This window comes from Corylus avellana, chromosome ca6, assembly GCF_901000735.1.
Source record: "Corylus avellana chromosome ca6, CavTom2PMs-1.0".
In the NCBI taxonomy this organism is placed as follows: domain Eukaryota; kingdom Viridiplantae; phylum Streptophyta; class Magnoliopsida; order Fagales; family Betulaceae; genus Corylus; species Corylus avellana.
In genome coordinates, this window is record NC_081546.1 from 1320871 (window position 1) to 1332927 (window position 12057).

General features: G+C 37.0%; 1 protein-coding gene across 6 annotated transcripts; it reads right to left on the minus strand.

The window, feature by feature from the left end:
* Nucleotides 1-170: 170 nt before the first annotated feature.
* Nucleotides 171-10086, minus strand: LOC132183796 (phosphatidate phosphatase PAH2). Of its 6 annotated transcripts, none has more exons than XM_059597219.1 (12): nt 7753-10086; nt 6622-7531; nt 5777-6084; nt 5589-5662; nt 4447-4531; nt 3628-3714; nt 3452-3524; nt 3002-3045; nt 1834-1962; nt 1648-1746; nt 1067-1204; nt 171-655 (listed from the first exon to the last, which is right to left on the minus strand). In XM_059597219.1, exons 1-11 carry the CDS (start codon nt 8971-8973, stop codon nt 1148-1150), a joined length of 3087 nt encoding a protein of 1028 aa, XP_059453202.1. In that variant the 5' UTR covers nt 8974-10086; the 3' UTR covers nt 171-655; nt 1067-1147. The 6 variants fall into 6 exon arrangements, with proteins under 6 accessions (XP_059453202.1, XP_059453203.1, XP_059453204.1 ...); XM_059597220.1 differs by having other exon boundaries at nt 1067-1387; XM_059597221.1 differs by having other exon boundaries at nt 1648-1753.
* Between the last annotated feature and the right edge of the window lie 1971 nt (nt 10087-12057).

Below are 12057 nucleotides of genomic sequence, written 5' to 3' on the forward strand. Positions count from 1 at the left end.
CCTCAAAAGGTGACAGTTGCTTTGGAATCGGACTCTCTATCCTCATCCTTTGCCTTTTCTGTAATTTTTTATTTTTCTCCCTTTTCTCTTTTGATTCTTCCTGTTCTGGTTTGCTTTTATTCTAACACTTTTCCAAGCTATGAAAACAAAAACAAAATGATTCTGCTTCGAGACTAACGTACTCAAAAAAGACAAGTTGAACAAGCAATAGTAACATCAGTAGAAGAAATATTACAGTACAAAATTAAGATGAAAAAGAAGCCATAATAATCATCCCGTGGAAAAGGGAAAGAGAAAAAGGATCCTGTCATATACACATAACTGCAATCAACTATAAACTGGGTATCACCTAGCTATGAACGGATCAAGAGAAACTATTTTAAGAGAATTTTTACACCAGAACAAACTATGCCTAACTAGTTGGATTTCAACAGATGATTACGTATTGGATTGTTAGTAAATGGCAAGAGCAGACCACAAAACTGATTTTTTTTTTTGCTAATTTTAATGTATCCAGGCAGGGTACAGGAGTGACAGATCCAACTCCTCTACTGTAAATCTGCTATAGCTACTTTCTGGTTGCCAATTAAATAGCCAGCCAAGCAAAAATATGAACAAAGTGGGACTTCTGCCATCAGCATTGGTCACATATACCCTGCATCATTTGTCACCAAAATAATAATCAATCGATATGAGATACCCAAATGCAAAAACCTCGAATGAATGTGACTGTGTATCCGGTAAAGCCGCAGTGCAAAGTGCTAAAAGTTCACAGAAATTACTGTCTCAGGTCTACGATAGTTGTCTTAGGGGACTGCCAATCATGTTTCAATTCTACAAAATAAGAAGCCCCTTTCTCTGGAGTTTTGGTTTGTTCAATACTTGCTAGAAAAGTGTTTCCAAACATTACAAATTTTAGTTTGGTGAACTCTTTCAGAATAAATTTCTATGACAGAAGCTACAAGGTTGAAAAATCCATTGAAATGGTAGGTAGATATTCAGAAGAAAACCCAAAATTCTATCCTAGGAATTTGAGAAGCAAAGCAAAGCTCAGATCAGAATTTACCAGCATAATTCCATACAGGCACTTGCAACACCAATCCCTCTCCACGTGGAGAGGGTTAATCAGTTAATGTGGCTGACCCCTTCAAACATGGAGTACAGGAGGCGGCAACTTCCAATAATTCCACGAATTGAAATCCTCCTGTAATATTCCACCAAATATTAGCGAGACCTGAAAATTTAAACACAATTTCTCTGCGGAGATGATGGGCCATGTAAAGTTTCTTAAGCTAACATCCGATTATTTGGGAATAAAGCTCAATTCAGTTGACATGGGCCGAGTAGAGGATGGTGCATGTAAAGTCATCCTGACTCAGTTGACAAGCTGCTCATTTGAAAGATAGAAAATTTAGGAACACAATGGAGTCAAAAAGTAGTAGAAGTACTTTCCACGTGAGGGAAAGATAAAAGAGCTCCTGAGCCAAGTTGCCTCTCAAAACAATGTGCTCAAGTACAAATTTCCAGTTGCAGGAAAAATGGGGTAGAGAAATACTGAGTTTGATGCCCGACTTATTAGCAATTGTTTTTGCAAAACAGCTCCTGAATAATCACCAGTTCAGAATAGAAAAGGGTTACAAACCAAACCTGCTCAGACGAGGTCATAGGTGGAAACATGTCATGCACAAGAGCATGAAGTGAACCATATGATCTTGTGTCAACACGGCGGTTTATAGCAACTGCACCCTGCAAACTTTATATATTAGAAAGATTGGTGTAACAATTTTAGAGGCATTAGATTACTATTTTTGAACCATGATGGGCTTAAATTACCTTCGGATTAATAATAAAAACTTTTCCTTTCGGGATTCCAACCTTAAGGTAGCTAAATTCATCAGTATCTCTGTTTCCAAAACCAGCATAGAATGGATTGCAATCAGAAGGAAACAATGCCCTGATATCCTGGAGAATTGGAGAATAAAAAAGCATTAAATGCCTCCTGTTTCAAGTGAAATGGTACTAGATAATTAATCAAGAATTCAATAGATGATCCCTCCCTCCTATTTGAAGGGTACACATGGGGTCGCAAACCCCGAGTATACATTAAAATAAGAGAAAAATATTATAACACAGATTCTAGAAGCATGTTATCAGAAATTTTAAGCTAAAGGATTCCCTGAGACGGATCACCCAAAAAAAAAAAAAAAAAAAATCATTTAAAAAGCCTACTTTGCAAATTTCATAGTATTATCATTCACAACTACACTCTTTGAAGGGTGGAGGTGTATATAGCTGATGAAAAGGCAAAATATTATCAGAAATTTTAGAAATTTTAAGCCATAGGACGTCATGAGATAAATCTGCAACGAACATCATTTAAAAGAATACTTCATAACTCTTTTTTTTTTTTTATAAGAATACTTCATAACTCTGATAGTATTATCATTTCAAAGTACGAACTATATCCTTATGGCCAGGTTTAATGTGGATGTAAAGAAAGAGTTGCCTATACATCATGCTCTTCCTTTCCACGACATGCATTTGAAGCCCATCACATGATTCACAGAACCTAGGTTTTCTTACCTTAACAATGTTTCTACTAAAATGATTTCATGAACTTAAAAAGTCTTATAAACACCCCTGAAAGTTTATCAGTATATTGTCTTTCAGATAGTTTTTGTGTTTAACCAAAAATAATGAAATGGGTCTTTTACTGAGAGTCTAGAAACTCCTTGCCTTTTTTTTTGGATGAATTAGAATCTCCTTGCTTAAACAAGTAAAAACTGCAAAGAAATTAAAAAACTCTTTTCTGGGCATAGTGAATTAATTTGAAATTTTACAAGACACAATGCACTCAATTTATATTTTACACACAACACATTTAAAAATAATTTACTAGCAGTACTAATCTCAGGATATGAATGGATTACATAACAACAGAATTATCAGGATGGAGAAGTTGCACATGTCAAAATAAATAAGTCAATGGCAGGGAAGCAACCTCTAAGCATGAGATCTTGAATTCATGAGGAGCCCTCCTGATTACTGAGAAAACAGATAGAATGCCTCAGATCACACATTAAAAATTAGAAAAAAATAATAATTAACATGGCATATGAAAACAATTAACATGATAGGGAAAGAGATATTTGCTATGTGTTACTTATCAAAAAAAAAAAAGGATATTCGCTATGTGTAAGCTACAAAGGCATCCTACTTAGAGGATAATAATTTAAAGTTTGTCCATTAACATGTTACATAACAAGAAAGTATCCAACCCCGCTTATCTTTAAGGAAGCTCATAGTGAAAGTTATATTACCAGGATTAGTGCAGGGCTCACCAACAGACAGACAGACAAGATGCTTGATAATTAATCAACATAAATTGAAAATAAAAGCAATCCCTGCAAAATGTCCTCAAAAACAGAAAATTGCATATGCCACCAGTTACCTTCTCGATATAGAGAAGGAAAAAGTCCATCGGGAGAAATAACAACAGGCCCATCTGGTAAAGCCTTCCCATCCTGCACGTATGAAAACAAGCAAATAAACATAAAGTTTAGGCTTTCTTGATTTGAATGTTTCAACCTCAATACAGATTTAGGCCTCAATTGCTGTATGCATCACCTGCTTAAGGTTGAATAGAAATTGTCTAGTGTGATAAGCCTGAGAAATTGCACGTGCACTAAGAAAAAGCAATTGATACCCGTTTTCCTGCAAAACACAGAAAAGAAGGGGAAATTTTGGTTCTCTATACAACTATAATGTTGTCCGACATTACCACAATGTAACAAACCAACAGAAACTGTGTGCCTTCTGATTATCCAACAACAACAAAAACAAAGAACCAAACCCAAATCAAACCAAAACAAAGTTAAATCACCACTTGTCTAAAAAGCTTAAGCTGATAGGAAGAGTTAATCACTTAATCAATACTTAAACACTACACGTGGAATATTTAATTTAAATAGGGGGTGAGTTGATGGAGTCAAGGTTCGATCCCAAGACCTTTAACTCTGATACCATGTTAAATCACCACTTGTCCTAAAAGCTTAAGCTGATAAGAAGAGGTAAATTTAATCATTTAATCAATATTTAAACAAACAAAACATAAAACAATCTATGCATTTATGAACTCCAAAAGGTGAAAACGTGACAAAAAAAAATGATTCCTAGCCAGTAACATGAACTGCATTTTGTAGGATTGTGAAAATCGTAGACTGAATAGCTTAGTGGGTAAGATCATTTTATAGAAGATAACTTGAATTGCATTTGCAGGATGATGAAAACACAGACTCAATAGTTTGGTGGGCTAAAGATGGGCCTCCAAATTTTAGTTTGTGGAGCCAAGCCCACCAGGGTTTCCCTCATGCACAATGAGTTATGAGTGCAATGTGAAAAATGTCCTTCAATCAGAAAACAATTTGAATATGGTATGCAACAAACCTTAATGGCCGAAAATAAATGAGCAACGCCTGTTTGTGACCAATCGATCCCAACCAAAGGCATGAACTGACCTAGAACATCCGATCTGTAATAACAATGCAAAAAAAGAGGAATTAGATACGTCATGGATAAACCCAGCCTTCAGTAAAGTGAGCCTTGAAACAGAACCAAGTCATGGAAGTAACCTATTGGAAGACTTTTCAACAGCAAAGAGTTTTTTTTTTTTTACGCAATGCTAATTTTAAAAAACAAAGTGAGCAGAGTAAAATTAGGAACATCAAGGACAGTTTGAGATAGAAAATATTAAGTAATAAATATTCATATTACCCAGCTCTGAAGAAGTTCAACAAAAGAGTGGTCAATTCATAAACCAGCTAATGCTAAAGCCACATGCATTATAAAGAAGCGACCAAAATGTACACAGAACACTGGGGGGTGAAGAAGTAGAAGGCAGCCCACGTTCATAACACAAAGAGTTGGGGAAAAAAATTTCACCTTCACCTCTCATCACTTTCTGTTCTTGTATGTTTCCTTTACTCATACTGGAATTTACCACCATTATGCATTTAATGTAAACAAGCTCAAATCTATATATCTACCTTGCATCCAAGCACAAATCCATAGGATATCCTACAGAGAGGCAGACAAAAACTAGTATAGCAATATAGAAGATAAAAAATTCTCAAGAAAAAAACACATAAGAATATCTGCCACCATCTTTTCTACCTATTTGTAACAACCCACGATTTATACATTAATCAGTCAACAGTGTTTTAAATTATGATACTTCTTTTTAAGGTTAAGTTACAAAAGCACCCAGCAGGTCTTAAACTCACGGCCTCACAGTCCGCCACATTATTATGAGAGGAGCAGGTGCTATTTGGGTTAGAGCTCACTGGCATTTGTTCAGTTAGGATACATATGATAAAATCCCAAAATACCTAGTTTCCACTGCTCTGTAAATGATATGAATTTATTTTGGGTTAAAGTTAAGTACCTTGCAGTTTTCTTAGCTCCTAAAATAATACTAGAATGCAAGAAATAGAACTGAACATTTAAAAATGAGTTATAAACTGTAACCATTTTCCAAAACAATGCACCAAGAAAAACTCTACCGCACTAAAGAGAGAGGATACCCTTACTTTGTAATTGTCCCATCCACGTCTGAGATTACTATACGAGTGTTCCATTTCCACAAATATATTCTCGCATCAACCTGTTGCGTAACAAGGTTATACATAAGCACACTTATAACACACACAAACATTTGCACATTCGAAGAAGACTTCAGCTAGAAAAAGAGATTTCTAAGTAGAAGATGCAGAACAACCTGTTGCTTCCCCAGCATCGCCGTGGAGAATGTGAAGGTTACTGTGTTCCTCCCTTCCTTTAGATTCATGGATGCTAGTTGCTCAGACGTTGGAGTCATTGCCCTAACAATCTTCCTCACCACCTTCGGTTTAAACACATCTTTATCTCCATCCATCCCCGTGGTGCTCTCTGAAGCATTCTCAGCATCAGAATTTCTGACATCATTCAGAACTGGCTGCAAACCCTTCTTGGACCTTGATTTCCTGAGAGAAAAAGGCCAAATCCTCCAGCCTCCCCTAGAGGCAATACTGGATTTTGATGGATCTCCTGTAAGAGATTTTTCAACTTTGTCAACTGCTATCATGCCTGTTGGTTCAAATATTTGTTCACTTCCAAATGAGACCATCCCTAACATAATAGGACCAGCCACATCCCATGGGAAATAACGGCCATCAATTTTGACAACAAGCCTATCATCCTTCACAACCTCAGGACCTAGAGAGGTAAATCTATTTACATCCAACTTTTCAGCATCAAATGCTTGAGAAGCTGCATCAACCCCCATCCCTTCATACAACAAGTGCTTGCAAAGAGATATCTCTGCATAAAGCACAATATATGTGACTCTCTCCAGTTTTCCGCTTGAGGAGCATTTACACTGAAGGAGAAAAAAAGAGAGTTCCATTTTTGTTTTTCATTGCAATTATAGGAATATGCGCAATATTTAGAGTCAAGTATGCTGTAAATGGAAAGTTATAATGTGAACTAAAAAATATGAGATAATTGCATTTCAGTGTCCAAGCATCCCAAAAAAGTAAAGTAGATCGTAAATATGAAATTGCAAACATATAAAAGTTTTCTTACCGACTGCAGAATTGGCAAGAACATTTATAGGCTCCACTGAAATCTGTATATCCTCAATATTTGGCTGCTCCGGTGCCAATTGTGGATCTTTATCAGACTTTATATAGCTTGAATCATCTTTGCTCTGCAATTTTGAATTCAAGGATTTGGAACTTGAATCCAGTGATTGGCTGAGAGGACGACGAAAGTCATGTGCATCTGGACTTACGGTGTGTGACCACAAATTGGGCAACGATTCTACGGGCAGACCAACGTCCTCATAAGCTTTATGACTTCTAGGTATGATGATGGGGCTTGATGATATCCTTAATTTTTCTGTCGAGCCTTCAAGATCAATAAATGGATTCTCTTGAGCAGATTTTTCAGAAAACAAAGATGGGTCATATCTTTCATTGACTGACCCATTTGCTTCTTTAATGCCTTCAGGACCACTTGAGGGACTTTCTTTATCCACATGCACTGGAGATATTGACTCCATGCGCTGCACCTCACTGATTTCATCAAGGTCACCGAACAGAAACTGTTCTTCCTCTGAACTCCCAGATGACAATGTACTTATTGCTTTTGTTGGGACACAGTCACCAATAGACTCCAAAGAAGGTGGGAACTTGCTTGTGATTTCTTCATCCTTGTTGGTTTCCTTATCTTGAGCCTGATGAGCTGAGTTGCTGAAACCGGAAATGGTGCAAATGCTCTGTGACTCTAATTTGTCATCTAAACCAAGTGTTGGGTCCGCACTGACCATTTGGGTATCGACTTCTGGTGCTATCGGTGACCCTTCAAGGTCCATCACATTGCATTTATGTATGAAAGAATGAGAAGGATTCATTTGCTGGGAATGATTCTCAGCATCCTCCACTGGTTGTGTCTGAAAATCACCACCTTCAGCAACATGAAGAGTAACTGTATCCTGATAACGAACTTCCAAAACCTTACTTAGTGTCAACAAATAAGTGTATATCAATTGAAGAAACAGGTTCAGTTATGTTATTTCTGTTCGAGTTTATAGTAGTTTTCACTGTCAACTATCTTGGTATCATGAAATTATTTGCAATGATGAGCCTTATACGCTAAAAAGTTGTTTCCATGTTCCTTGCTTATAATATACCAGATTCAGATATAAAGAGTTACCTCCGATAGCAGTTCAGTTGTTGAATGCAGCATTTCAGCATGAACATGGACTTCCACGTGTCCTCCACGAGTTTGTTCACTGGAACCATCCATTGCCACTATTGCTCCCTCAGATGTTTCACAATATATAAATGAGCGAACACTACCTGTTTCACTCTCCTCCTGGGAAATGCCACAGACTGGCAAAACATTCGTTACATGGAAAACCTGTTCTTCATCAGTATGCTTTCCAAGGTGCTCTTCATGCTCAATGGAATATTGAACTTTTACATTCTCATCATTTTCAGTATCATCCCCCACGTCAATCTTTCTTGATAATGTAGACATCACCTCGCATTTCCCTTCCAAAACACCTTCATCTGCAACAGAAGTTTCAGTAACTTGTTCTGGGGTGTTAAAACATGCAACTTCTATTCTAGTTTCCTCAACAAAACTTGGAAGATTTTCAAATCCAGGGGGAGAGCTTTCACCCATTTGCTCATTGTGGGAACCAGTTTCCTTGTGCACATCTTTATTGGCATTGCCATGCTCAGATGAGCTCACCTCGCCTTTTCCATCAGTAATCTGCACATCTTTATTATAAGCATTATCTTTCCGAGGTTTATTAATATGAAGATTGGTAGACCAATTAACCTCCAAGAGGTTGGCTGCAATCTCAGCACGATCCAATGAATCTGCCCTTGCCACGTCATCATCACCCTCTCCCGCCTGATTCATCGACCTCCTCCGGCCAAAAACATGCCCAAGTATCCTTGGCCGCCGGGAAGTAGTCCTTGCCAAAGCCTTCCCATTCCTCAAAACATCAATTTTATCAGCTGAATTCGACGTATTAGCATCAAAATGGTAACTTCTGGACTTCAAAGGCCGCCGCCTATCATTCTGGAACCGCCCATCCGTCTCATCCCCAGAGGACACAGAATATGGTACAGTTTCCCCTTCTTCCACATCTATCTCCGTGAGAAAGTAAGCTTCCCCTTTATGATCCAAATACATGTGGAAATCAGCTTCCACTCCATTGACACTAATCTTGACCACCTTCTCCTTGGCCTTCAAAACCCCTTGAAATTTCCCAAACCGAACATACCAAGGCGATGACTTGAAGCGCCCATCTTGCTGTTCAACTACAATTATATCCACCGCCCCACCAAATGGATGGAATGGGCCGGAGACGGTGTACACCCCCCTGGTGATATAGCTACTTAGCCGCTCCACCGCGTACATCTTTAAACCACCCAGATAATAAAATCTCACAATCCAATCATAATTTCTAAGAGCCCGTCTGATTGCCCCCCACAAATATGTGAGCTTTATAAAATTAAAACAACAAGAACCCCTATATTCCAAGTACCCAGATCGCAAAATCCCAAGATTACAACTCAAAATTTCCGTACTTTTTGGCTCAAAAGCAATTAATATGTAGATAAGATAAAACACAAACGCCGCCCTCAAATACCCAACAAGATATATTAAGGAACAGCAACGAACTCAACGATTGTGTAATTTTTCAACAACCCAAATTAAAAAACAAACGAACTTTATTAATCAAATACCAAAACCCAACTCGGATTCTGTGTTTCTCTCTCTCTCTGTTGCACACATACTTTTTGAAAGACGAACCGATTTAAAAAAATGGCTAAGAACCAACCAAACCCAAATAAATACGCACCTCCAAGAAGAAGAAGAGCAGTTGGCGCAATAAAAGCATATTCGCTTTTAATTATTCGAATGTGCCAAATCGATCATCATCGAGTCTAAATGACACCCCATTTTTACTATTAATCTGAACTATTATCATTCTTTTTTTCCCATTCAAATAATCATTATAATAAAGAATGAAAATGATGAAACTGACCCGGAGGGAAGAAACCCAGGTTCCAAATAAAACGGCCAGTGGCCTAAACTTTCGTCAATCGCGATTTCCACAGAAAGAGAGAGAGAGAGTTTTGGTGCTTCCTTGGAAAGTCATGCATGGTGGAAAGTGACACGTCAGCATGGGATGAATGGATGATTGAATTAGGTGGAACATGTTTAAGGAGGTGGGACTTCAAAAGTGTGCCAGCAAATTCTATAATTTAACATTGCTTCACTTTCTTCGTGCCTGCCCAATTGATCAATGGTGAATCATCTCAACATGAATCCATGATTTTGTTTTGTTTTTGTAGAAAGAAGAATATTTCGTGAACGGAGGACTCTTGTTCGGTTCCATCTCTTTGAGAGGTGTCTCCAGAAATTTTGCTGTCCGAAGGCTAGCCGTAAATATCAAATAGACTCTCCCACTCCGAGCTGTAAGTTGTTGCGGATCCAAATCTGAGAGAAGGTCACCATGTGCAAAGCCTGAAAAAACATCGATCATTGCTTCGGCTTCGTGAATAGAAAAATATTAGAATTTATATGTCTAATGGGGTATGTGACAATACATATGGTTTTGATGTAATTGAACCAAAATGATTAAAATATTTAATTAAAAAACAAATAAATAAATAAAATTGAAAATTTTGTTTGTCACCCATAACAGAATTCCGGGAGGTGGTGTGACCACACTTGGGGTGTGGTCTTGGCCACCTCCAAGGGCACCAACCCACTGAATATGGTGCGATCACCCTCGGTAGTCGGTTCTAAATTTTTTTAAAATAATAATAAAAAAAAAGCCCTATTCTTTTAGGAATATGGGTGACAGCTAGCTCGCATGTGTTTAATATATTTATATTTTGGATTTGTAGTAATAGTGATAATTATAATAATAATAATATGTAAATTTAGTGTGTTAAATAAGATATCAGAAAATAGGGGTTTAAATATTAACTCTAAACATCACATCAAATATTAAAACTTACATTTCTTGTGTTGCTACTCTGTATGGTTATTGGTTAGATAGAAAAATAGGTACAAGCGAATAAAAATGCCTTCATGAATCCAACAACTTATAGGCATGTTTTAGATTTTAGGTGAAAAAAATAAATAAATTGGGAGGTAAAAATTAATTTTGGAGGGCTTATCTCATCATAAAAAGTATAAAATTAGGGAATTTGAAAATTTTTGAGGGGCAGTACATATAATTTCGCTTTTTACTGCAATACTATCCACAGTTAAATTTAATTGTTGGAAAATGTTTGAGATATTACAGTTTTTTCTACAATCATTTTACAAACTCACGTGATATTATTTTAATGATGAAAAAAAATTAAGCAATGAAATTTGAGATATAAATGTAATTGATCCGTAGCTGACATAAAAGTGTTAAATGAATTATCACGTCAATTTGTAAGAAATTTATAATATCCTTAGTTACAATGTTAATTATTTAATGACCGGCATTATAAGAGTCATGTGATCTAGCTTGTTAGTTCGTAAATCCCAAATAGCAGTAATAAAAAATTAAAAAATAAAACATCACCGATGTTTAATGAAGATAGCTATTAATGGGCTCCTTCGTTTGGGCCAGGTAGTCCCTACTTGAAGTCACCTACTAGTTGGACATTGAGAAATTTATGGTTGAGCGCAACTGAGCCATAATGCTCCTTCTGCAACGGGTCCTTTCGCCCCAATCCAAGAACATTTTACAGTTGAATGCTGTTGAACAAGCACCACTGCACCAGAAGACCAAACAACAATAACCGACATTGGACTATATATATATAGACATCCATAAGCAGTTTCACCTATTCAATTTGGTCTTCTTTTAAAATTTTGAAATGTATAAATTTCATAGCACAGTAAGTTATTAAATGGGTTGTGTTGGACCATAAATACACCTTAAGTAGTAAGCCCAAGACCCAATTAGAACCTGTTTGGGATTGCGTTTGATAAATAAGATTTTTAAGTCAAAAAGAACTTTTGGATAGAAGCTTTATTTTTAAGCTTTTATTAAAAGTATTTTTCAACCATTTTTAAATTTTTTGAACCATTAAAAGCGCTTTTAATTTTTTTTTACTAAACAAATATTTTTTTCTTTTAACGAACTTTTTGAGTGTTAAAAGCACTTTTAGGCCTCTCAAACACAATCCTAAACAAAAAGATCTACTATCACTAAAAAGCCCAACTGAGGGTCTGCTGCAAGGCCCACAGCTACTATAGTCCATGAGGATAGGCCCAAGAGGACATATAGAGAATGATGAAACATTGTGAGAACACTGAGAAGTTATTACCTAAATAGCCGACGTGTGGGCTTTCCCAATCCATTGGGGCTTGTGACTTGGGCCTGACTTGTTCTTCGCCTCGGCCGGTCGGGAGATTTCATGAGATGAAGAGCAGAAGAGGCAGGCAATGTTGGGTGGGTGACTGTTGCTCTGATGGTGCTAGGCAGCC